Below are 27209 nucleotides of genomic sequence, written 5' to 3'. Positions count from 1 at the left end.
GCTCTCCTGGCGCGGCCGCGGTCCGAGCTTCCGGCGCCGGCGTCCTGGGGAACGAAGCTCCCGGGACAGCGCTCGGGGGCGCACGGCGAGCCGAGCCGGCGCCCACCCGGGGCCGGAAGCAGGTCCTCGCCTCTGCGGCGGGGTGGAGGAGGACTGCGCGGAAGCAGGGCCGCGGAACTTCCGGCGTCGGGGAGGGACTTCTGCGTTCGTGACGGAAGTGGCGGGGGCAGTGGCGGCGGCAGTGCCATGGCCAAAGGATTCCGCCGGGAGAGGTCCTCGAGGGGGGTTTGTCCCCGGACCGAAGCTCCCTGATCCGGCTTCCGAGGCCGGGTCCGGGCTGAGGGCTGAGTGCGTCCGTCCCTACCCGTCCAGGTGAATGTAAGAAGTGATGACGGTGAGCCCAAGCGCGGCGAACTAGATGAACACGGGTCTGACAGCCAGTGTGGCCGGCTCTCCGCAGGCCCGGGCGGCCCGGGCGCCCTAGTTTCTCCCGAGCGTCCGGAGCCCTACGGACCCTACCCCGCGCGTCACTGGCCTCTTACCCTTCACGCGTTAATGGAGGAGCGAGAGCCTCAGCCCCTGGAAAACGGCGCTACCCTCTGATTCATGAGACGGCCTCTTAGGTGTGTGATCAGAATCTCAGGCCGCCGGGCTTGACTACAAATCCCCCCCCCCCCCCGAAACTGGGTCTCGGATCCTTGGGAAATGATCACCCCACTTGACCACCCGTCGCCATTTCGGGAAGCTGGTGTGATTGTTTTAAGTCACCCTTTCACGGGCATTAAAAATTGATGTTTCCTCCCTAAGATTTCTCAGTCACTTATTGGGAGTGTCCTTTTTCTAAACCAAACCGATTTAGTATTATTATATTTTTTTAATGTTTATTTATTTTAAAGAGAGGTAGAGACAGAGCACGAGTTGGGGAGGGACAGACAGAGGGAGAGAGAGAGAGGGAGACAGAATCCCAAGCAGGCTCCAGGCTCTGGGCTGTCAGCACCGAGCCCGACCCAGGGCTGGAACTCACAAACTGCAAGATCATGACCTGAGCTGAAGTGGGACGCCTAACGGACCAAGTCACCCAGGCGTCCCTAAACCGATTTATTATTCTAATAGTTAACTTGTTCTGGTTTGAACTAGAGTTTGGTGCGTGAGTGCCCTGGCCACGGAATGTAAGCCCTCTGAAGGTAGGGATTGTGTCTTGGGCTTCTTTCTGACCGACCTCTTGTAGAGTGGGCAGGGTTTTTGTGTTGACTCAGCATCTAGTATGTGGTGAGTTGAACTGTTTGGTGAAAGAACCGTTCTAAAGCGACTAACCAGCGTCTTAAAAACTGTCCTAGAACCACTAACCGGAATCTCCTTTTTCCTGCAAAGCACCCAGTGCTGCCCGAGGCTTGAGCCCAACGTGAAGAACCACATTTGGAAAAATCCTTCCTATGTCTGCAGTATCAGCTTGGATTACTCAGGTTATTCAGGGTTGGGGAATCTTCAGCAGTGTTAAATACATTACCATCAACTTATGGGATGGCTTCTTTGCAAAGGAAAGGGCTGCAGGCAAGAATTCTCAGCGCTGAAGAAGAGGAGAAATTGAAAAGAGACCAGGCTTTAATGTCTGATTTCAAACAGCAAAAACTGGAAAAAGAGGCTCAGAAGAACTGGGACCTTTTTTACAAAAGAAATAGCACTAACTTCTTCAAAGATAGACACTGGACCACCAGAGAGTTTGAGGAACTCAGATCATGTAGAGAGGTAAACTAATATTGAACCTTGTTTGAGTTTTTCATTTCAAATGTGAAGAGGAGTGTTTATTGCCTTCCTATGGGTCTCCAGTGGATTTAGTAGGTCCTGGCTTGTATGTAGGAAAGAGAGCTTTCGAGGGCATTTTCTGTTTCTTAAAGCCAGTCTGAAAGTCATAAATAGTGAATTCATACTGGGTGACTTCAGTGACAGATTCAGATTCATAATAAAGACGATAAACACTTTACCGCGGCCCTTTTCTAGAACTCTACGTGTTGTGTAATTTAAGCCCTACAAAAACAGTGTGAAGTAGGCATCATTGTTATCCCTACTTGCAGGTAAAACGGGGCACAAAGCTCTTTTAAGAGAGTTGTCTAATGATAGAACATGGTGAGGGAAGAAGTCCAGATTTGAGTGCAAGCAGTTTCGTCCCAGAGCCTGTTATTTTAGCTATTATCCTGTGTTTTCTTCTTTTTTTTAAATGTTTATTTATTTGAGAGAGAGAGAGAATCCCAAGGAGACACCATGCTCAGCATGGAGCCCATCTCTGGGCTTGATCTCACCACCATGAGACTCTTGAAATCAAGAGTCGGTGTGGTTTATATACACAATGGAGTACTATGTGGCAATGAGAAAGAATGAAATATGGCCTTTTGTAGCAACGTGGATGGAACTGGAGAGTGTGATGCTAAGTGAAATAAGCCATACAGAGAAAGACAGATACCATATGTGTTCATTCTTATGTGGATCCTGAGAAACTTAACAGAAGTCCATGGGGGAGGGGAAAAAAAAAAGAGGTTAGAGAGGGAGAGAGCCAAAGCATAAGAGACTCTTAAAAACTGAGAACAAACTGAGGGTTGATGGGGGGTGGGAGGGAGGGAAGGGTAGGTGATGGGTATTGAAGAGGGCATCTTTTGGGATGAGCACTGGGTGTTGTATGGAAACCAATGTGACAATAAATTTCATATATTAAAAAAAAAAAAAGAAAAGAAATCAAGAGTCGGATGCTGTGGGGTGCCTGGGTGGCTCAGTTGGTTGAGCACTCGACGTCAACTCAGGTCATGATCGAGAGTTGGTGGGTTCCAGCCCCACATCAGGCTCTCTGCAGTCTTTGCAGAGCCCACTTTGCATCTTCTGCTCCCCTCTCTCTCTGCGCCTTTCTGGCTCCTGCTCGCCCTCTCTCTCAAAAAAATAAAACATTAAAAAAGAAAGGGGGGGAGGGATGCTTAATCCACCGAGCCACCCAGGTGCCCCTGCTGTGTTTTCTTTATACTAAGCTGCCCAGTGTTGGGCGACAAGCAAGGTATCAGTATTAGCTTTAGGTTCTCAGTTCACTTGTTTACTGTCTGCCCCATGGGGGCAGAAACCTTGCTTCTCCTGTTCGGAGACATGTTGTAGTTTGGTTTGTTTCTCGATGATGCAAACGACTTTGCATCTCTTTCCCCAGTTTGAAGATCAAAAATTGACTGTGCTTGAAGCTGGCTGTGGTGTTGGGAACTGTTTATTCCCGCTTTTAGAAGAAGATCTGAATATCTTTGCCTATGCCTGTGACTTTTCTCCAAGAGCAGTTGAGTATGTCAAGGTTGGTGCCTTGTCCATGTTTCTGTTACGTTACTGTTTTCTTAGATTTCTTTGACCTGCCCTCTCTGCCCATTTGCTTATTAATTCCAGTTCTCTCTTTGAAGCTAACCAGCTATGACCACCATGAATGTGTTTTTCCTGTTTAAATACCTGTATCATACATACAGAAACACAGCTTTGGGGTACCTGCATGGCTCAGTCAGTCGAGCATCTGACTCTTGATTTCAGCTCAGGTCATGATCCCAGGATTGTGGGATTGAGCCCTGCATTGGGGCTCTGCACCTCTCCTCTGCTCATGCTCTGTCTCTAAAATTAAAAAAAAGAAAAGAAATACAGCTCTATTCAGAAAAGTAGAAAGAACTACCAAAATGATACCCATATGCTTCTACCTAAATTGAATGATTGCCAGAATTTTGTACATTTGCTTTATAGACTTTTTTCTTTGCTCAACTATTTTAAAGTATAGATGTCAAGACACTTCCATCTCAAATATGTCTGCATACATATTCAAAAAATACGGACTTTTTCTGCATGGCACAATACATGAACTGTAATCTCCTAATGTCATTAATACTCAGAATGGGTTTAGATTTACCCAAGTAGTCCCAAGTGTCTTTTATAGATGTGTTTAATCGAGGACTAAATCTTGTATTTCTTAATGTACCTTAAATCTCCTTAGCCTAAAACATCGCTGCCTTTCCCCTTGACCTTTTCCCCACTGGCTTTGAGCTTTTTTTTTTCTCTTTAATTTTTTTTTATGTTTATTTTTGAGACAGAGAAAGAGTATGAGCGGGGGAGGGGCAGAGAGAGAGGGAGACACAGAATCTGAAGCAGGCTCTGAGCTGTCAGCACAGAGCCCAACATGGGGCTCAAACCCACAAACCATGAGATCATGACCTGAGCTGAAGTTGGACGCTCAACCGACTGAGCCACCCAGGTGCCCCTGGCATTGAGCTTTTGAAGAGCAAGCCATTTTCTATAATTCGGTCCCACATTCCATATTGGTCTGTTTATTCATATCATTGTTCAACTTGTTCCTTTATCCTCTGTATTTCCTTTACTGTAAACTAGAAGTTAGATTTAAACCAGGTAAAATATTTGTGGCAAAAATACTGTAATAAGTGATGTTGTATCTTTGATATTGCATCCTGTCAGGAGGCATTAATGTCTGGTAATGCTAGCTTTAGTTTTGATCTCTGGGTTAAGGTAGTAACTACCTAATTCCCACCTAAAAAGTACCTTCCTAAGGGGTACAAGTATTTACCTTTTGCTATTAACAAATATGTGGGGATACTTGGGCAAACATCTAACTTTCCATGAACCTTTTACAGTTGTACCATCCTTTAGAAGTTTTTTTTAATAGCGGTATCACATTGTACTATAACTTGCTTTCTTCACTCCACATCCTATCTTGTACTTTGGTTTTTTTTTGTCTTAGTACATACAGGTCTACTGTACTTTACTTAGCTGTTGTAGTATTCCACAGAATGGATATACTGTACTTTGGGGTGCCTGGGTGGCGCAGTCGGTTAAGCGTCTGACTTCAGCCAGGTCACGATCTCGCGGTCCGCGAGTTCGAGCCCCGCGTCAGGCTCTGGGCTAATGGCTCAGAGCCTGGAGCCTGTTTCCGATTCTGTGTCTCCCTCTCTCTCTGCCCCTCCCCCGTTCATGCTCTGTCTCTCTCTGTCCCAAAAATAAATAAACATTGAAAAAAAAAATTATATTGTACTTTAACAGTTACCCTGTTGCTGTTTGTTTAAATTATTTCTGATTTTTTACTCTTACAAATAGGGTTAATGTGGCACTATGTGCCACTCCCCAAAACACGTGTGTGCATTTTTCTCTTTGGTGATGGAAGAATTCCTTGGAGCAATGGTACACACATTTAAATTTTAATATTTGATGTATATTTTTTTAATTTAATATATAAATTTTAATATATAGCTACTATTCTGTCTATATCCTCAACATTTGATATCAGTCTTTTTTATATCTTCTAATCTTATGGACAAAAAGTAATACTCCATATTTTAGTTTGTTTACCCCTTATATATGTAAATAAGCATTAGTTTTTCTTCTGATTGTGAGTTTCTTTATTCCACATGTATTTATCGAGAGCCTAGTATGTGCCAGTCACTGTTCTACGCACTGGGACTAAGTAGTGAACAAAACACAAAAAAAATCCCTCAGGTGGAGCTTGTATTATACTATGAATTGTCTGTTCATAACCTTTGCTCATTTTTCTGTCATTTCTTTATCTTTAGGGTATATTCTGGATATTCTGTTTCGTTTTTTACAAACATTTCTAGTTTATTTAGCATTGCTTTATGGTTTGTCTTTCAGCAGGATTTAAACTATGTGCAAATTTATTAATGTTTTCCTTTCAAGGCTCTAAGATCTTAAGTCTTGTTTAAGAGTCCTCTAATCTTCTACATAGTTTTAAAGCTTTGGTTATCATGTTTTTTAATCTGGAAAAATTTTGGCCCTTATTTCTTCAAATATTTCTTCAGCTCTGTTCTCTCTTCTGAGATTCTAATGGCATGTGTATTATACCATTTGCTATTGTATGGCGGTTTGTTTTCTTGGATGGTGGTTTGTTTTCTTAACTTTTTTTCTCTTTGCATTTTCAGTTTGTATAATTTCTTTCATCCTATCTTCAAGTTTACGGACTCCTTCTTAGGTAGTAAATGTTCCTGTTGATGAGCCTTTCAAAAGCATTCTTCGTATTTGTTGCTGTGTTTTTGGTTTTTAGTTCGTCTAGTTGATTGTTTTTGTAGTTTCTATTTCTCTGCTGAAATTACCTATTTGATCTGAAACTTTGTCTATGTTTTTCATTAGAGTCTTTCACTTATTAATCACAGTTATTTTAAATGCCCAAACTTCTAGTTCCTATGTCTGTGTCATATTTGAGTCTGGTTCTGATGATTACTTTGTCTCTTCAGACTATTTTTTCTTGCCATTTGGTATGCCTTGTACTTTTTTTTTCACTGAAAGTCAGGTATGTTATGTAGGGCTATGGATACTGAGGTCATAAGGATTTGTAATAATCTAGACAGGAGTTGAGCTGTGTTTGAAATCTGTTATTGTTATAGTTACCTGTGAGGTTTATCGTTGCTATGGCCACCAGAGACTTCAGAGTCCTCTGGTGACTTGGTTTATGTCACCCCTTTTGGCTTTGGGTCTGCTCTTCATACTGTTCCTCGTAAAGATCCTCTCTCTTACAACTTTCCCAGCTGCAATCCACTGTTGTTATTACCACTGGAGACTTGGTAAGGTGTGGGAGAAGGGATTGTCATCTAATGTTCTGATTCTCAGTTTTTGAACTGTAGAGTGGGCCTGTGTCTCAGGGGTGTGGCCTTCACAAGTGTGTCTGCACTCTAGGACTAGAGCTTTCCTCTCCCTTTCGTCCCTCAGTATCTACCTAGTGTCCTCCTCGATGGTCTTGAGGCCATTCTCCCTTCAGATCAAGACTAGGTCTATCAATCCCCAGCACCTCCACCAAAAAAAAAAAAAAAAAAAAAAGACTAGGTCTGGGGGGCGCTGGCTCAGTCCGAAGAGCATGCAACTCTTGATGTTAGGGTTGTGAGTTCAAGCCCTACATTGGGTGTGGAGATACTAAAAAAATAAACTTAAAAAAAAAAAATTAAGAATGGGTCTGGGCAGAGCAGTTTCCTCCCCTCTTGGCAGTGGTATTTCGCTAGTACCCTAAGGCTGCAGGCTTCAGGAGACCTTTCCCCTGTAGTTTGAATCTTTTCTTCCTTAAAGGAGATGAGAAAGTCCAGTACTAGATGGAGCTCCATCTTCTCTGTGAGAGCCCCATGATGTTCTTGGAAGAAACACCTATAAAAAGATGGGAGTGTTCCTGTTACTTCCACCCCCAGAGGCCCAGAGGCTTCACGCTATAACATCCGCACTCAGTCTACAGCAGTTTGTCAAATTTCTAGTTTTATCTTTCCAGTTTGGGGGTTTCTGCCTCAGGTAAGCAAATGCTTCAGTCCTGTCTCTCCCTGAAGGCACTTATCTGTCTCCAGGTTGGGGGATGGCTGCTGGTTCGTTGGCCTCTATTCTTTGATGGGTTCACAAAAAAAGCCATTACTTGGCTGTCTGTCCATCTTTTTTCTTATTGTAAGGATGGGAGCTGCATTTTTATACTACTGTACGTCTTTGAACTGAAACCAGAACCTTTAAGTCACCTGGGTAACCAATTGTCCTTTAGCACAAGTGTATAGCTAGTTGTTCTAACACAATAAGTTGAATGAGAAAATTCATTTTTCTTCCCTGATAATTGTCACTTTTATTGTCTACCTTTTTTGATATGTCATCTTTGTCACTTGTCTTTTGTCATACGCGATACTAAATTCCCCTATATACGTGGGTCTGTTTTGGGGACTCTGATCTGTCTTCGTAGTCTATTTGTCCCCATTCTCAAACTTCATTGTTTCAGTACTGCATTTTGTAGTATGTTTTGAAGTCCAGTGGTGTACCTCCTCCTTCATTGTTCTTCAGTTTAAAAATTGGCTTGGCTATTCCTAAAGATTTTTGCTTCCAGGTGAATCAAATTTGCCTTTGTGTCAAGTTTCTAGAAATCTATTGGGATTCTATTGAGATTGCATTGGATTTAGAAGCAGATTTATAGGTAGAATTGATGTCTTTTCAATATTGAATCTTCCCATCCAAGAACTTTGTATTTATTCGAGTCCTTATTTACGTTAAAGAAAGGTTTGTGGGGCGCCTGGGTGGCTCAGTCGGTTGAGCCTCCGACTTTGGCTCAGGTCATGATCTCACAGCTTGTGAGTTCGAGCCCCACGTCAGGTCTGTGCTGACAGCTCAGAGCCTGGAGCCTGCTTCTGCTTCTGTGTCTCCCTCTCTCTGCCCCTAACCCACTCACATTCTCTCTGTCTCTCTCAAAAAAAAAACATTAAAAAATTTTTTTCTTAAAGAAAGGTTTGCTATTTTTGTATAATGCTCTTATAAGATCTTAGACTTTATGATACTCTTATATTTATAAGAGTATTATATGTATTTTTTTTTGATAATGCTCTTAAACCCCCCATTCAAAATGTACAGGAACACACTTGTTTAAAAAAAAAAAAAAAAGTGGGGGTGGGGCGGGGAAGAAGAAGAAATTTGGTTTATTTGGCTTGCTGTCTCAAGGGAAAATATGCAGAACTGTGGGAGCATCTCCATGAGTGGATTGGGAAGGACTTCTCAGAGGATTTAGGCTTGTAATGGGTGATTTCAAAGGAGGATTAAGGAAGCATGGGTCAGTTTTGACTTATCCCTCTAGAAATCTATGCTTCTAGAATGCGCAGCTTTGAACATGTGATATCTCCTCAGTGTTCTATCCTCAGTTAAAGATGATTTGTTAAAATGAAATCTTGCCCCTCCTAGTAACAGCAAATGCTACATGCATTAGCGTGCAAATGGCACATTAGTCAGTTTTACCCAGTAACAAAGTGATCTGTGATTTTTGTGTAGCAGTGCACAAGTGGAAATAGATCCATTTTCCATCGGATCTCCTTTTGATGCTGTATTTTTCTCTGTGTGTCCACATGGGTGTCGCATTAAAATTCTTTTCTTTTTCTCCCTTCTCTAGCAAAATCCTTTATATGACACAGAAAGATGCAAGGTGTTCCAGTGTGATCTAACCAAAGATGACCTTCTGGAACATGTGCCCCCAGAGTCCGTGGATGTTGTCATGTTGATATTTGTCCTCTCTGCTGTTCACCCTGATAAGATGCACCTTGTCTTACAAAACATTTACCAGGTTAGTAATTTGGAGCCTGGAGGTTGGACGTCCTGATCTTTTTGCTTACCTCCCCTCTGAGGCTCATGTCTAGTTCACAAAGCCCCCTCGTTCTCACTATGTGTAGGCCATGCAGTCAGTGTATCGAAGGGGTTCTCCTACATAAAACATTCAGTTTGAATTCTGGTTTGTCTGGTAGCCATCACTGCTCTTCAGTTTGGCCAGCTTTGGAGCGAGGATGATTTTGTAGTTATCTGGGCTCTGTGCATGGAATAACATGCAGATAGTCCCTGCTGGAAAAGGAGAAGAAGATATGGTTCGGGGTCAAGAACGTAGTCCAGCATCAGAGTGCCTAGAGACGATACCCGGCTTCCCTGCTTAGGCAAGTTTCTTTACCTCCCTGAGCCTCAGTTTCATTACCTATGTAATACTGAGATACTGAGATGAAATACACGCAATATGTATAAAGTGCTTAGCACAATGCCTAGAAGGTGGTAGGTGCTCTTCAAAAATCCGCCATTGTTGTCACTATCATCATTGTTGCCAGAATGAGGAGAACCCAAACTGCTCTGGCCATCAGGAGGCTGCTGTAGCACTCAGGAAGTAAAGCATCACTCTTAAGTCATGTGACTCAAGACAAATCACGTCATCTTCCTTCTGTGGGCTTCAGTGTCCTTGGCTGTAAAATGGGGGTGTCTGTTAGGGTTATTGTGAGATGCAGGTGAGATCATGAATGAGGCTGCTTTGTAAACTACGGTAGAAGCTCTCTTATCTGTGGCAACAATGTTGGTTAAAGATCAACTAAATCAAAAAATCATGAAAAAGGTACATTTTTACCTTAAACATTTTATTATGACTTAAAATATGTTAATATTCTTTTATCATTCTTTTGATGTAGAGCCACGGCCCTTTCTTTTGAGTATGGGGCTCTTTACCACTTTTCTTACCATCTTAATGAACCACATACATAGTAGCATAGTAGAGTTCTGGCTTCTTTAAAAGTGGAGCAAAGACTTAAAAATGATTGGAAACTTAACGCAAGGGCAAATTTTTTTATGTTTTTAACCTAGACTTACCTTTGATTCTCCCATGTCTAACAGCAGTTCAGTGCTTCTCTATCAAGTCTTTCCAAAAGTTTCAGTGTACTTTTCAGAGAAAATAAAAATGCTCTTTACTTGCATTGCGTTGTTTATATATTCATATATGATTCTAAATCTAAGTACAGCTGGTGTAAGTAAGTTTGGGAACCAACACAAGTGACCAGTGGTAAGCATGCAGGTCACCTGGGGGCCACTAAATGGCAAGGGCACACAATCTGGAAAGCCTGTTAAGCCTCACCTGTTCAGTGAGTCAGAGGCCTCAGTCAGTCTGCTTTATAAAAGGGAGAGAAGAACATTCAGCAAGTTGAAAAAGTAGGCGTTTTAAATGTTTTTTAAGTAGCAAAACAAATTTCAAGACACTGGAAACCTTTTAGGGAGTAATTATTCTCACTTAAAACAACATTTTAAGAAATTCAGATATTGCCACGGTGGTTTCAGCTCTCTGCTCGTGAGGTTTTGTAAGGTTATTCTCCTTACTTCCCCTTTCCCTGCCCCTGGTGTCTGAGCAGATGAGACCCAGCATATATCCACAAATGGGCATGGAACTGAAGCTGAGTAAAGAGGGAAGAGAGGGCATCAGGGAAAAGATGGTAGGATCACCTGATTTGAAGGTCCAGGTGAGGACAAAGGATGATGAAAGATGGGGAAGTAGAGAGAGCTGGAAAGATGGGGCAGGGGGGAATGACCAAGGTGACTTGTATGACACTGAGAGCCCGGAGGGGTTATGCTTTTTAGTGTTGACAAGACTTCAGGACGTTACCATGGGAGTGAGTGGTTTAGAAGGGTAAGATCTTGGAAAAGTTCAAGTCATTAAGAGGCCAGCATATTTGGAGGGATAATCCACATATATTGAAATTACTCTGAACTAAGAATAGGGTAGTATTAAGGAGAGGAGAATAAATCAGAAACATTCATCCTGAAACAGGGAAATGACCCTGGCACTAATAGATGACAGTAATATTAAGGGATAGCAGATGATATAATCTGATGACAAGAGATTCAGAGCTAGGGATTTTAGGGAGGAAAGAGAATACATGAGAAAGTAGCAATGAGAAGCATGGAGGGCGCCAGCCTCATCTCTAAGCCCAGTGGTACAAAGGTGAGGAGAGAAAACAGCCATGACTTGAGAGGTTGCAGGGAAAACAGTGTCCTCAGGAACAGTCTGTTAGCACCAGGATGTGAAAGGAACATTGAGAAGAGGTGGATACTAGTGATTTCACTGATGAAAGGTTTCAGGGATTGGAGAGAAGTAGGAGTTGGGGACAGAATAAAGAGCATCTGGAACTCGATGGGGCGAGAGTGCCTACTATCAGTTTTGCTTTTCAGCATTATCCTGGTGGTCCTAATCAGCTCAAAAAGACAAGAAAGAAAATAAAAGATGGGGGAAAAATAGGGATGGAAGACAAAACTCATTTGCAAATAATGTAATTGTCTAATTAGAATATATTAAGACTCTAAAAGTGTAAGATGAATGTACTCTGCTTAATGTCACAGAGGTATTCACACCTAATGAAGAGTAACATGCATTGTGCAATCTTACTTTTCCATTTAATATTACACATTTTATTTTCTTAATTTTTTAAAAAAAATTTTTGTGTGTATTTATTTATTTTGAAAAAGGGAGAGAGAGAATCCCAAGCGGGCTCCGCACTGTCAGTACAGAGCCTGATGTAGGGCTCAAACCCACACACCATGAGATCATGACCTGAACTGAAACCAAGAGTCGGAGGCTTAATTGGCTAAGCCACCCACGTGCCCCCTATACATTTAATTTTTTGTTGTTGTTTGATTGATTGGAGGTTTTGGGTAGGGTTTTTTTGTTTGTTTTTTTGAGCAAATTGACAAGGTGGTTCTAAGTTTACATGAAAGAACAAAGATCAAAACACTTCTGAAGAAAAACAAAACGGGGGAGATCTGTACCCTACCAGATGAAAAGACTTCTTACTGCTACAGTAATTAAGATAGAATGATGTTAGCAGAGGGACAACTTGAATGTGATAGCTTAAACACAGATCCATGCATACATGGGAATTTGATATATGGTAGAAGTGACAATGAAGATCACTAGAAAAATAGGGACTGTTCAGTAAGTGATGCTGGGACCACTGGGTGTCCATGTAGGAAAGAATGATTGTACTTCTCCTTCACATCCTATACAAAAATCATTCTCAGGTGAATTAAAGACTTAAGTGAAAAAGACAAAAATTTAAGCCTTTCAGAAGAAAATACAGGAAAAAATCTCTATGACCTCACAGTGTGGAGTTTTTTCAAAAGATGACTCAAAGCATTCTAAGCATAAAGATGATTATAACAAAAGTAGGAATTTCTGTTCTTCAAAAGACAATGTAATACAAAGAAAAAAAACCAACAACTTTGGAAAAGTGAGTTAAAGTCTATAAACTGTTCAAAGATTAGTACCCAGAATACGTGAGAAATTCCTGTGAAAAAAGTACAAGCAAATTAATAGAAAAATGGGCAGATGTGAGTAGTCGTTTTATTGAAGAGAACACACATATGAAAAGATTATCTCAGTAACCCAGGAAATGTAAAATAAAACCCCAATGAGATACCGCTAGGTTAACCAAATTAAAGAAGTCTGACAAAGCCAAGTATTGTTGAGGGTATGCCTATTCTTGACTTAAATAGAAACATACAGGAGCGCCTGGGTGGCTCAGTCGGTTCAGCGTCCAGCTCTTGGTTTCAGCTCAGGTCACGATCTCGCCGTTTCGTGACTTTGAGCCCCGCGTCAGGCTCCATGCTACCAGCGCAGAATAGGATTTAATAAAATTAATGGAATTTTCTGCCTCCCCACTCGTGCTGTCTCTCTCTCTCTCTCTCTCTCTCAGGGTAAACTATTTAGAAAAATTTTAGTGGAAACATACAGTATATTATATTTTAACAGTAATGAAATTTTTTTATTATTATCCAGTTGAGCTGTCTCAGTCCACACCTGGCCCCTGTTGTAACCTTTCTTTGGTAACAAATTCCGTTTCAGCAGTCCTTTCTATTTTTACCCCCAATAGAATTCTTTTTTCAGCTGATGTGGAATGAGTTCACAACAGTAGCAGATTGCGATCTCTCTGCCATCATACGTAGTGCCTGAGTCATTAATTGGAAACCATGTGCTTCATCTGAAATTACAGAAGGAGAAGCAATCTCTCAGCCTCTGACAACAAGACCCAAAGGTGGGCAGCTCTGAGGCCTTCATGAACAACCACAGTAATAAGCTGTGGTAAGATAGATGTAATTACTGTAGAATGTTAACACTGAGAATTTTTAAAACTAGGTTTCAACTGAAAGACAACCTTAAGGTTGAATTCCCTCAGTTTTGGAATAGAATGAAGTAAAAATAGACAAAATTTGTCATCAGAAGACCTGGATATTTGTCTGTCAGTGCCACCAACTTGCCTTGAAATCTCAGACAAGTCACTTTGACTCTGAGCCTTGCTCGCCGTAAAAGTGGCTATAATAGACCTCCCGTTCCCCTCCCTCCCCACCCTTAACCTACTTCTTGGAGTTGTTTAGAGAATGAAAGAACGTAATGGTGAAAAATGCCTGTTAGCTATGATCAAAGGAGGCATTAGTATTGAACTTATTATTTTATAGACAAGAAAACACAGGGATGAAATTACTTGCTCAAGATTATTCAACTAGTTATGGAAGAACTGGGATATGAAGCAAGACTTCCAAATTCCTGAGTGTTCTTCCCACTGTCCCATGGAGCCTTCCTTCTTCTGCAATTAAGAATAAGCCTTTTTCCTATAAACTAAATTTTTCAGAATTTTCTCTTCACAATTCACATTTTTTTAAAACTTGGCGTTCTAGACTAAGATAGGATGTTTTTACCCAAGAGGGTCTTTACTGATGATATTTAGAATGCATCCCTCATTGATTAGAATTTACTAAATGAGGAAACTGCAGCTCACTTGGAAGTATTAGGGACAGTCTTTCATACCCCTATTCAAGAGGAAATACATCAAACTGCATCAAAAGTCTAATATGTCACGTCTTAAAAATCATCTTATTGTTGTGATGAATCAGAATAAGGTTTAATTGGGGTGCCTGGGGTGGCTCAGTTGGTTAAGTGCCCAACTCTTGATCTCAGCTCAGGTCCTTTTTTCTTTCTTTTTTTTTTTTTTTAATGTTTTATTTATTTTTGAGGCAGTGGCGGGGGCAGAGGGGCAGAGAGAGAGGAAGACACAGAATCTCAAGGAGGGTCCAGGCTCCAAACTGTCGGCACATAGCCTGACATGGGGCTCAAACCCACGAACCGTGAAATTACGACCCAAGCTGGAGTCGAACACTTAACTGACTGAGCCACCCAGGCACCCTGATCTCCGCTCAGGTCTTGATCTCAGGGCTGTGAGTTCAGTCCTTGCGTTGGGCTCTGTGCTGGGCATGAAGCCTACTTTAAAAAAAATACAGAATAGGGTTTAATAAAATTAATGCCTTTTAAGTCCGCTCTTATTTAGTAGCGTTCATGCATTTTGAAAGAATTCTCACACAAAAAGGAAATGTCACAGTACATACCACTTTCTCGTCATTTTGAAAAGCGTGTGCTATTTGCTTTATAAGATGGAGGTAGTTATAATACCCACACCCTGCCAGTGCCTACTCCCAATTTTCGAGACACCTACTCTGTGACACCTGTCTCTGAAAGACTTTAGTGAGGGACTCCCAGCCGGGCCTGACCACGATCCCCTTCCCTACACTGCTGCACTGGCCTGAGGACCTGTTATAAGGCACATGTAGGACAAATACTCAAATACTTACCCCTCCTCCCCTTAGCCTTGCTTTTCTTGTCAGTAGCGTGAATGGAATTGGAATGACACTTCCCCCAATCCCCCTCCAGGGCTAAGAGGTGTCTCTGATTCTACAATATGGTGCCTTTTGACCCAAATGTGAGTCTTGACTACCCCCCACTTAGTGGCCGAGGTGTGAATCATGCATAAATCACTTATGTAGTGTCCATTTTCTCATCTTGCACGAGGATGATAATCTCTCCTTTCTCCCTCCCTCCTGTCTGATAAACTGCCGAGTGCTCTCTGTTATTAGCATGGTGGGCAAGCTATGCATAATTGTAGCACAGTGAAACCCAAGCGGAGACTTAAAATGAGGAAAGCCAGCTAGAATCAGTAAGAAGCCAAAAGGACATATTTTTTTAAAGGGTCACTTTGACTTCAGGATCATATACTAGGAGATGGCTGATAAAATGGCAGGAGAACATGCCTTAAGATAAGACTTTGATTTAACGTCATTAACATTTTAATTGATATGACATTGGACCTTGTAGGTGCTCAAGAAGTATCCCTCTAATGCATGGGGCCCCGCAGGTCTTGCTATACCTTTGATTAGGAGGCTGTTTTTCCTTCAAACCATGGATGGTTCAGTCTGGTTCCTTTCATAATTACCACAAATGTAAGGTATTTTAATCCCTGAATCAATCAGATTTTATTTTATTTGAATAAGTTTTATTTGCCTGGGTTCCCCAGAGTTACGTGCCGCCTGCTTTTGTTTCATAGGTATTAAAACCAGGCAAAAGTGTCTTGTTTCGTGACTATGGGCTGTATGATCATGCCATGCTTAGGTTTAAAGCTGGCAGCAAACTTGGAGAAAACTTTTATGCTAGACAAGACGGAACCAGATCGTATTTTTTTACTGATGGTAAGATTAATGGAATTTGTCTTTAATTGTTTACTTGCTTGCATTATCACTGGGGTACTGGCCGGAGGCGGGGGCGGCTGCACATAGCACAGGGTCCCGGCTGGAACAGTCTCCGACGCGCACCACGTAGCACCTGGGACGACAGGGACGCGGCCCTGGCCGTGGTGAGCTCACAGGCCTCCTCTGGTGACAGTGTCTAGTTAGCCCAGGTTAGTGGACAGGCTCTGACATGCCACGTGGCTGCCCTACCAGGAAATGTGCTGGAAAAGGGGGAGGGCAAATGCGGATCCTCACTTCGTCCAGTCACAAAGAAAACAGGTAGGATGGGGCGCCAGGCTGGCTCAGTCAGAAGAGCATATGTGACTTAATCTTGGGGTCGTGAGTTCAAGCCCCACACTGGGTGTGGAGGTTACTAAAAACAAATAAATAAACTTAAAAAAAAAAAAAAAGACAAGTATAATGCCTAGAGATTACCTTCCCAGGTTATAAAGGCAAGAAACCTTTTTGTATAAAGGTTTTAAGTATGCAAATTTACTATAGGGGTCTTTAAAAAGTCACTTTTTAAAAATTCCTCCTTAATATTTATTCATTTTTGAGAGACAGACAGAGCACACACAGAGGAGGGGCAGAGAGAGAAAGGGAGACACAGAATCTGAAGCAGGCTCCAGGCTCTGCACTGTCAGCACAGAGCCTGATGCGGGGCTCGAATTCACAAACCACGAGATCGTGACCTGAGCTGAAATTGGCCACCCAACTGACTGAGCCACCCAGGGGCCCCTAAAAAGTCATTTTGATAAGAAAAGCATCCAACTCCCGAACATTATTTCAGTCTTATACTAGATATTTTGAACTATTAGTTTTAAGCCTACTTAATCATTTGGACCACAAAATAATTACCTTCTTAAACTCTATTTTTACAGCCGTTTGTATTTCTTAAAGTATTCTTTTGGATGTAGAAGGAAATCAGAAATGAGTGATTACCATTAAAACTGCAAAGCCAGAAAATGTCAGGGGAAAGTTAAAAATATTCATGCTCCTGTTTACTGAAATCTCAATTGTAAATAATTGAGAAGATGTAGTGATGTCTGCAGAGTACCTCAGAGCATGTCCTCGGAAGCAGGCTCTAAGGGTCTTCACTTTCACTACATGGCCATTCTGTTGGTTTCAGTGAACATGTAGTGATGTATTATTTGGGTTAAAGTTTCCTTAGGGTATATCACTACAAACCGCCACTCTGGTTACAGAATTTCCTCCTTCGTGTTAGGATAGGTGAGGTGCTTGGTGCAAACAAACTGAACACATGAAGACTTTATATGAATATAGCCACTTTGAATATTGTTTCTTTTTACTCAGACATTGGTATTTGGGGATTCATAATAATAGGGCAAGGTGGCCATACTCCAGGTTGTCCTTAAACTTTTCTGATGAAATTATTTAGTTGGGGGTTTCTATTTGGGTGTGAGATGAGAAGTAGGAGTGTGTTACTTTCTAAAACAAAACCTTCTTTAAATTTTAGCACTGGAGTTTTTGTTATATTAAAAAAATACCATAACCCTCCTCCCTGCCCCCCCCCCCCCCCCCCCCCGCCTTTACCACCTCAGCAAGCAAACGTAGTATCAAGACCATGAGTGTCACAAGGGCACCTGGGCGGCTCAGTTAAGCCTCCAACTTCAGCTCAGGTCATGATCTCAGGGTTTGTGAGTTTGAGCCCCGTATCAGGCTCTGTGCTGACAGCTTGGAGCCTGGAGCCTGCTTCAGATTCTGTGTCTCCCTCTGCCCTTCCCCTGCTCATGTTTGCACGCTCTCTCTGTCTCTCTCTCAAAAATAAGTAAACAAACAAAAGACCATGAGCATTGTTGATCTGCTTCCTTACAGAATTCCTGGCTCAGCTCTTTATGGACACAGGTTACGAAGAAGTGGTGAATGAATATGTGTTTCGTGAGACGGTGAATAAAAAAGAAGGCCTGTGTGTGCCGAGGGTTTTTCTTCAGAGCAAATTCCGAAAGTGTCCTAAGAACCCAACACCCTTGACCCTGGGCCTGGGTCACAAGTCCTGACCTTTCACAAGGTTGACATTTGTGCCTCCCCTTGAAGAGGAAAGTTTGAAGTAACTCTATTTTGTATATTTTTATATTTTAACTTTTTAAAAATGAGCATATATAATTTTTATATGAAAAGGTAGCAAGTGTGTGTGTATATTACAACAATGCAAATAAAATTTCCAGGCCTGAAAAGTAAAGAAAGTTTGATGGTATAATGTAGTGCAGCCAGGCTGTCTGGCTGAAATTCCACGAAGGGAAAAGCATAAGCGCTTAAAGAGATCCTTGCCGTCACTACTGCGAGTCTGTAAGTGTGCCCCCAGGCAGCATGTCAGACAGCCCTGTGGAAAAATGAGGCCAAATAGACTGAAATAACACATCCAGATGTATTTTTAGCCTGAAGGATTGTTCTCTATTTCCAGTGTCTCCTATTTGCCCATTTTTCTCTGCTTCATTTATGTGCCTCTTCAAGACCAGTGTTTCACAAATACAGCTTTTGCTATGACTCGAGAACCCACCATGGCTCCCTGCCTAATTCTTGAGACCCTTTGTAATTGAACCAGGCCCTGGCCACACTGCCCCAGGGAGAGAGGGGAAGGCCATCTTCCCGATGCAGTTTCTCCAGGAATACGGTGGATGGACTGACCCAAGTCCCCACTGGGATATGAAGCAGTGGCTTGGGAAGTGATTGACCAACATGGCCAAAATCACACAGCTAGTGTTGCAGTGGGATATGGGGAAATCCTTAAATTAGTCTGCTGACCTGTTTCCCAAGCATCTCCAAATAATGCCTTTCACTCTATGACATAAAATCCAAGCGCTGTTGGCTCACTAACAAAAGATCCTATAAGCCTTCAGGTTTCCCCTCTGCAGAGAGTTTGTCTATGAGAACATTTGTGTAAAGTACGTTGACTGTGGTCTGCACCTGCAGCAAGCTAAGGGCCTTTCACCGTTGCCACATCTGAGGAGGGAGGTCCCAGTGGGGAATGGGCTGCATAATAGTCCTAGCTGGTCTGTACAACTAGAATCAATCCTGGCTCCTGGAGAGAAGCGGGGCAGGCGTTGGGGCTCAGGCAGAGTGCCGGCTGGCATCCTGCCCTCTGGGCCCGACTTCTTGGGAGGGGCTTCTGGGGATGGGGCAGGGGATGCAAGAGGAACCCCGGTCTCTTGTTGGTCTGTTGCTTCATATACTCTCTCCCTTTCTTTCGAGGGCTAAAAGATGGCTCTGCTAGGTGAGAGCAAAACCGATGAGGAATTGTACAGAGTTTGTCTCTTGCAGTGTTTTTTTTTTTTCTTCTTTCTTTCTTTTAATCAGCTAGTAAAGATGGATCTATTGCAGGGCTCATGGGCCCTCTCCTAGATCTTGGGTCAGGCCTGGCCCCAGAGCATCTGGTAGAGGAGAGCCACGACCAGCCGCAGGGTCCCCACTTCCGGTCCAGGGCTCCTTCCTCTAGCCTTCTCCGAGTGAACCCCACTCCTAGCTTCAGCCCCAGGACGCGCCTTCCACAAAAGTCCTTCCCTCCATGAGATATGACTTGTGCTGCTTGGATTTCCGTGGCTGAGCTGACTAAAATCAGGGTATTTAAAGTAGAAAGTAGGGAGCTGTGTAGGGCGTAGGATAAGCGTGGGCTTTTGTTATCAGAAGTCACTTGGAATCGTGACCTCATCGTTTACCCTCATTTGTAAAATGGGGATAGCTGCTGAGAAGCACGCCTACCGGAGGTTGCTGGTCCGAGGCGGATCATATGCCGAGAAACAGGAGTGATGTTCTCCAGAAAGCTGAACAGGCTAGTAAGGACCCTGGCTGTAGGAAAAGGCCTCTCTACCTTCACTAGTAGTTGGCTGAGGGGACACCCATGAATAAGACTAACAGGAGCAGTTATGGCCCCAAAGTCCTACCCCATAAAGGAAAGGCTGCAAAGTTTTCACTTGGAGTATTTAAAGTTGGCCTGATGACATAGGTAACCTCTCAGTTACCCCACTCTAAAATACATTGGTTGTAGGGGCGCTTAGCTGGCTCAGTTGGTGGAATATGTGACTCTTGGATCTTGGGGTTGTGAGTTCAAGCCCCACATTGTGTATAGAGATTGCTTAAAAATGAAAACTTTAAAATACGTTGGCTATGAAACATACTACTTAAATGAATGAGGTGACATAGTCCATCAGAGTTTTAGCCATGAGCTAATGGATTGGATTAAGAAACAACAAAAATAAGGCTAAGCATAATAAAAACATGGCTACAGTCCCACTGCCTCTGTGCCTTCCTGTTGATTCTCCCCAGGCAAACCTCTTCTCATTTCACCGCAGGTTAGGACAATAGAGCAGCAGGGCTTTCCACATTTTGGGCGCCAGGGACCCAGGAAAGCAAAGCCACAGTTTAGTAGCAAAACTAACGGCATTTGTTAAATCATAGACTACAAAGGGTGCACCAAGTATTGCCTTGTTTTCACAGACAGAAAACGGCTCCAGAAAGGTAGTGAGTACTAGTTAACAGTACTATAGAAAGTAGTAGAAGTATCATAGTATTATATAGTTCGTATCTGTACTATATATAGTATAGTACATATATTATATGCTATACGATGTATACTGTATACTGTACTATACAGTACTAGGTATATGTTTTGAGTTTTTGATATACTACATAAATAATACTAATAAAATGATATCACATGGTTTGGAGTTTGGAAATCTGGGTTCAAGTCCAGGACTTGCCCCACACAAGTCGCCAGCTTTACAGAGCCTCAGTTTTCACATCCGTAAGGCTGAGTTCTTGGCACCTACAGCAGAGGACTGCTGTCAGCCTTTAACGAGATCATCCACTTGGGAGTGCTTTGTTCACTAAAATGTGCCCGCCAAGTGCTAGTTATTTCTATTAGTTTGTATTCCCCAAGAAAATAACCTCTCCCATTTTTCTTAAACCCCAATTTCTCTTCCTGAAGCCTGTCATTTTTAAGCATAGGGTCCTCAAAAGAGGCCGCAAGGGGGCGCCAGACGCTAAATAATCCCGTTGGCCCTTCCAGCGTGTCCATTTTTATTGTCATCGAAAAGGAAGGCAAATGCTTACAAATGTGTTTTCTAGGTCAACTTTATCCCATAAGATCAATTTTGGCCTCATTGTGGAAATAGCAAGGATGCTTTTATCCAGCGTTCAATATACCTTACCTATGGAAGGTGGTTTGCTTTCAACTGAATTTGGGCAACATTTTAGGTAATAGGTTCTGAGAGGGTCTGCAAGGCCCGCCCCCCCCCCCCCCCCATCCCTGAATGGTTCCATGGATTCATTTTTACTGTTGCTAGGGATTAAGGCAACGCAAGAGAAGGGTCTCAGCATGGATACTTATTTGCCTCACACATTATTCATAGTTATCTTTGACAGCATTCAGCTTCCTATTTCACAGTCAACCAAGAAAGGGAAAATTGTGAAAGAAATCACGTGCACCGAGAGAGTAAAGCGGGACCATGTTTGCTGTTGGGAGGCAAATATTGAATATGAACGTAAACAGGCTCTGCTTCTGAAGCCAAATGAGTCATTAAACACAAAATTAGCTACGTTTTCACTTTTCTGCCCTTCTCACACACGTGGCATTTCAGTAGCTAGTGTTCAGTAGGTACCAACTGGAAACAGGGTGCTGTGGGGTCACCCTGGCTGGAGTATAGGAGTAGGAGGACTGTGGGCACACACAGAGGTAGGGGACTTCACTGAGCCAAAGTGGGGCAGCTAGGAAACCAAGCACAAACACACGGCACCGCAGGAAAGAAAAAGAGGAAGAGAGGCTATGGAAAACCTGAGTGTGACAACTGTCACCATCACTTGGAAAGAATATTTCCACACTTCGCATTAGAGGCGTCATATGCCCTGGTTTAGGGCATGGCCGTGGAGATGAGAACGTGACGCAGAGCTCCTTTAGAGTATCTTCCCAAGCACGTCTAGAAAAACATTGTGACCGGCAAAATGAGACAATTTACAACTTCTAACAAAATGGTCAGCTCTAATTAGAAATAGTTATTGAATTGAGACTCCCTTTGTTGCCTTTCAAATGAATAAAATTTATTTTTTTTTATATTTATTTATTTTTGAGAGACAGAGTGAGACAAAGTGAGACTGGAGGAGGGGCAGAGAGAGAGGGAGACACAGGATTGGAAACAGGCTCCAGGCTCGGAGGTGTCAGCACAGAGCCTGACGCGGGGCTTGAACCCACGGACCATGAGATCATGACCTGAGCTGAAGTCGGACGCTCAACCGAGTGAGCCACCCAGGCACCCCACAAATGAATAAAATTTAAGACACGCTCACATTCAGGGTGCCTGGGTGCCTCAGTTGGTTAGTGTCTTGACTCTTGATTTTGGCTCTGGTCATGATCTCATCCATCGTGAGATTGAGCCCCTCATCGGGCTCTGCACTGACAGCACAAGCCTGCTTGGGATTCCCTCTGTCTCCTGCCTTATCCTCTCTGCTGACCCATGTGCGCGTGCATGCATGCTCTCTCTCAAAAATAAGTAAACATTTTAAAACACACACACACACACACACACGGTAATAATGCTGGTAAAGGAATGGAGAGACTGCTTATGGAGGTACAAAAAGTATGACTTCTGTAAAACAGCACTGTCCACTAGGACTTTCTGAAATGATGGAAATGATCTCTATCTGCATTGTCCAATATGGTAACCATTAGCCACATGTGGCTACTGAGGACTAAGGCCAGTGGCCAGTGCAACAGCGGAACCGATTTTACTATTGCGTTTAAATATAAATGTAACTAGCCACATGTGGCCAGTGGCTACCGTATTGGACAATGAAAGTCTAGAACGCAAGCATTGTGTAGCAGATTTCATAAATCTGTACATAATCTTTGATCCAGTAATCCCATGTTTAGGAATCCAATTTAAGGGAATAATTAGAAGTATATATATGAAGATGGTCATAAAAAACGCTGTTTAGAACAGTGTGAAGGTGGGGCGCCTGGTGGCTCGGTCGGTTAAGCATCCGACTTCGGCTCAGGTCATGATCCCACGGTTCGTGAGTTCGAGCCCTGCGTCGGGCTCTGTGCTGACAGCTCAGAGCCTGGAGCCTGTTTCAGATTCTGTGTCTCCCCCTCCCTGCCCCTCCCCCGTTCATGCTCTGTTTCTCTCTGTCTCAAAAACAAACGTCAAAAAAAAATTTTTTTTAGAACAGTGTGAAGGTGACAACAGCTTAAATAAAAATAGGAGATTGGTTATATAAATTAAACCAAAAATTACAATATTGTAATGAGCACTGAACATGCTCATTTCATAATGTAAGCAGGAATATAAAACTGCACCGAATAATGGTTTCAGTTATGTTTAATAGTAAATATTGTAAAAGGATATATATATATATTTTAAAAGCCCACCTAGGGAGGAACCAATTTAAAATGGTTACAGTATTTAGTTCAGGGCTGTTCAATTACAGCTGATACTTTTTCTTCTTTATACTTCTCTGAAATTTACATGTTTTCTGTAATGAGCATATACTGCTTTTAAGTTAAGAACAAAAATGTAATCTAGCATCCTCAGAACTCCTTTCCAAAACTTGCAAGTTAAATGAACTAAAATCCTTATGACAAATCTGCTACAAGTGCCATTTCAACCTTTAATATTCTCACCCACCAGGAGCCAGAGGACATCTCCTGAGAGAGAGAGATTGGGTGTTGTACGGATTCTTTTTGCTCCCCATGCCCTGGAATCACAGTGAGGTGCCCCAGATTGGGAGGGGTTTTCATCTGTTCAGCTGGGCCATCCACCCTGCTGTGAATTTGGAATTGCAGGTCATTTAGTTTGGGGAAATTTACTCCAATTATTTATTTAATGACCTCCCGGGGTGCCTCGGTGGCTCAGTTGGTTAAACGTCCGACTTCAGCTCCGGTCCTGATCTCACAGTTTGTGGGTTCGATCCCGTGTTGGGCTCTGTGCTGACAGCTCAGAGCCTGGAGCCTGCTTCGGATTCTGTGTCTCCCTCTCTCTCTGTCCCTCCCCTACTTGTTCTCTGTCTCTCTCTGTCTCTCTCTCTCTCTCAAAAATAAACAAACATTTATTTAATGATCCCCCCACCCCAACTCCCAGCTACCACCGTGCGCGAGCGCGCACACACACACACACACACACACACACACACATTGCTCCTTCTCTTTCTGGGGCTCTTATTATTAAACATTGAACTTTCTTTACCAATACTATAATTTTACAGTCTGTTCTCTCTTTTTCCACCATCTCTCTCTTTTCATGTTTTGCTTTCTGGGAGATTTGATTCACAATCCTTCACTGAGTTTTTAACTTCTGCTTTCATATTTTTATTTTTTATATATTTTTTAAAGTTTATATTTATTTTGAGAGAGAGAGAGAGAGAGGATCCCAAGCAGGCTCTGCACTGTCAGCACAGAGCCTGATGTGGGGCTCAAATCCACCAAGTGTGAGATCCTGACCTGAGCCAAAATCAAGAGTCGGATGCTTAACTGACTGAGCCACCCAGGTACCCCATCTGCTTTCATACTTTTAAATTTCAGGAACCCTTTTGTATTCTTGCATTGTTCGTTTTAAAAATAGCAACTTAGTCTTGTTTCATGGATGCAGTGTCTTCTATCTCTCCAAGGCATGCGTTCTCCTCAGGGACACTTTTGTCCCCAAAGGCACAAAACTTGGTTCTTTGGCGGTTGGCCAAAAAATCTTAGACCGTACAATGATTTGTGACCCTTCAAAACTCAACCCTATCAGACAAAATCGTATTCTTTAATACTTAATTTGTCTCATTAGGGAAAATAAAATTGAACTCTAATTTTTCTCCTTGAGGTGTAATTTAGGCTATCTCCCTGTACAGTGTCCCTGTGTATTAGTCGGAGTTCTCCAGAAAAACAGAACCTATGTATAGATAGGTATATAGATAGATATATACAGTTGACACGTGAACAACACAGGGGCTAGTAAAATAATCTGCAAAAACTTAACCCTACTGTTGACTGCAAGCCTTACTGATAACATAAATGGTCAATTAACACATACTTTGTATGTTACCTGTATCATATACTCTATTCTTACAATAAAGTAAGCTAGAGAAAAGAAAATGTTAAGACCATAATAAAGAGAAAATACACTTAAGTACTGTGCTGTAAAAAATCTGCATATAAATGGACACAGTTCAAACCCATGTTGTTCAAGTCTCAATTGTATACAGTTTATGTATACACAGAGAGAGAGAGACAGAGAGAGAGAGAGAGAGAGAGAGAGAGAGAACTACTGTACAGAACTGGCCCACACACTCAAGAAGGCTAAGAAGTCTAAGAGCTGTAGTCCCAGGTCAAGGATAGTGAGGCAGAGAGAAAGAATTCATCTAACTCATGGTTATTAAATTAACCATCACTCTGTTTTCTCTCTTTTTTCCCCTTTCCTGTTTTGGTCTCTATCTTTATTTTTAGGGGCTTTTCTCAGATGTGTAGTGATCCTTGGTTTTCCATTTATATTTTAGAACGGGGAGCTGCTGGGAATCTCTGAGCACGAGGGGGAGCTGTCAATGTGGGCTTCCCGGTGTGGCGATCTGACGAGGCTGTTGCTTTGTATAACCTCTAGTCTGCTATCTTTAGGTCTCTCCCGAAAATAAGCTTTCAGCCCCTGCCGGGTGGATACCATCCACGCTGCTCGTGATCTGGGAGCCAAGCCAGTGTGGAGTGGGGAGAATCTCAACATTTGGCACGTAAGCTTTCACAGAGTTTGCTGGGAAAGTGTTTAGGAGTACTATTTACGGTATAGTGGTGCATCCTCCGTCTTGCCTGGTGTGTCCCCTTAGGCCAACAGACACATTTTGTGTCTAGCCTCTAGTCTTGTTCTGGGGTGGGGACTGTTCGGTTGTCTGGCCTTGGGGACATGGGGAGGGGGCTTGGGGGTATAACTGCTCCTCAAAGACCTATTTTCAATGCCGTCTGTACCCACAATCCTGAGGCACAAAACCTTTGGGAGTTCTCCGTGCAGACTGAGTTGCTTTCTTACCTTTCTTTCATCACTATTGGCTTCAGATGCAGCTTCTCAGGTACACTAGGTCAGTTGTTACTCGTCCCTCTGCTTTCAAGTCCCCTCTCCCCCCATTCTATCGTGTCTTTATGACTTTATCCTGTACAAAACCCTTTTGTTATCGTTCTAGTGGGGTTTCTAGAAGGAGCTGAAATGAGCGCACTTGTTCTGCCACTTAGTCTGCCATCTGCTCCCAGTGGGGTCAGGGAGGAAAGGGCCGCGCATAGACTGAGGGACAATTTGAGGAAGAAAGAGATTGGTGTGATCGCCGAGTGCAAAGGGGCTGAAGGATTTGGAGGGATGGAGAAAACTCAGGGGAGCTGACCTTGTGGTATGTGCTTAGAACGAAAGATAGGCTAGTTCCAGGTATTCTCTTGGGCAGAGTCCAGGATGTTGCTGAATCAGGGTCAGGTCGCTATTCAGAGAGCTGCTTTAACCTGTGTCCCAGAGTATGTGTCAAGGACCTTAGAAATGGTCATGCCTTGTTTCACATTAACTTAATTTGTAGAATTCTTTCCTCCGAGACAAGCTAACATATCTATAAGGACTCCTTTACGAAGGTGTTTATTAGCAGCATGATTTGTAACACTAAATATTAGAAACAGTCTACACCATGGTTCAGCCACCGTGACCCATGGATCAAATCCAGCCTTTCTCCCATTTTGGTAAGTAAAGTTGCGCTGAAGCACAGCCACACCCACGTACACATTGTTTATATTTCCTTTCATGCTCTCACAGCAGAGACTATGGCCAGCAAAGCCTAGAGTATTTTCTAACTGGTCCTTTAATAAAAAGTTTGCTGACCCCTGGTCCAAATGACTAGTGAGGAAATGGATAAGCCAACTGAAGTACATCACACGACAAAATGGAATATAGTCAATGGACATTATATATAGGAAGTGTTTTTAAACTGGTGAAAAATACGCATAACAAAATTTATCATCAACCATTTTTAAGCGGACAGTTCAGTAGCGTTAACTGTATTCACATTGTTAAAGAGCTTTGCAACATTTTCATCTTGCTGGGCGCCTGGGTGGCTTAGTCAGTTAAGCATCCGCTCTTGATTTCAGCTCAGGTCATGCTCTCGTGGTTCGTGAGATGGAGCCCCATGTTGGGCTCTGCACTGACAGTGCGGAACCTGCTTGGGATTCTCTCTCTTTCTGTCTCTGTCTCTGTCTCTCTCTCTCTCTGTCCCTCCCCCACTCACTCATGCTCTCTCTCTCAAAACAAATAAGCATTGTTTTTAATCGAAAAAAAAAAAGAACACTTTCGTCTTGTAAATCCGAAACATTGTACCCACTTAATGCCATTTTCCTTTTCACC

At 42.7% G+C, this 27209-nt stretch overlaps 1 protein-coding gene across 8 annotated transcripts; it reads left to right on the top strand.

Moving 5' to 3' along the window:
- Positions 1-188: 188 nt before the first annotated feature.
- On the top strand, positions 189-18381 carry METTL6 (methyltransferase 6, methylcytidine). 8 transcript variants are annotated; one of them, XM_043595458.1, is made up of 6 exons: positions 189-623; positions 1372-1746; positions 3182-3301; positions 8912-9082; positions 15684-15825; positions 17701-18381. In XM_043595458.1, exons 2-6 carry the CDS (start codon positions 1522-1524, stop codon positions 17880-17882), a joined length of 840 nt encoding a protein of 279 aa, XP_043451393.1. In that variant the 5' UTR covers positions 189-623; positions 1372-1521; the 3' UTR covers positions 17883-18381. The 8 variants fall into 8 exon arrangements, with proteins under 8 accessions (XP_043451393.1, XP_043451389.1, XP_043451388.1 ...); XM_043595454.1 differs by having other exon boundaries at positions 203-394; positions 3182-3316; XM_043595453.1 differs by having other exon boundaries at positions 205-623; positions 3182-3316.
- The last annotated feature ends 8828 nt before the right edge of the window (positions 18382-27209 follow it).

Source organism: Prionailurus bengalensis, chromosome C2 (genome assembly GCF_016509475.1).
Source record: "Prionailurus bengalensis isolate Pbe53 chromosome C2, Fcat_Pben_1.1_paternal_pri, whole genome shotgun sequence".
NCBI classification, from domain to species: domain Eukaryota; kingdom Metazoa; phylum Chordata; class Mammalia; order Carnivora; family Felidae; genus Prionailurus; species Prionailurus bengalensis.
The sequence above is the reverse complement of the archived record's forward strand: the minus strand, read 5'-3'. Positions and strand labels throughout refer to the sequence as shown.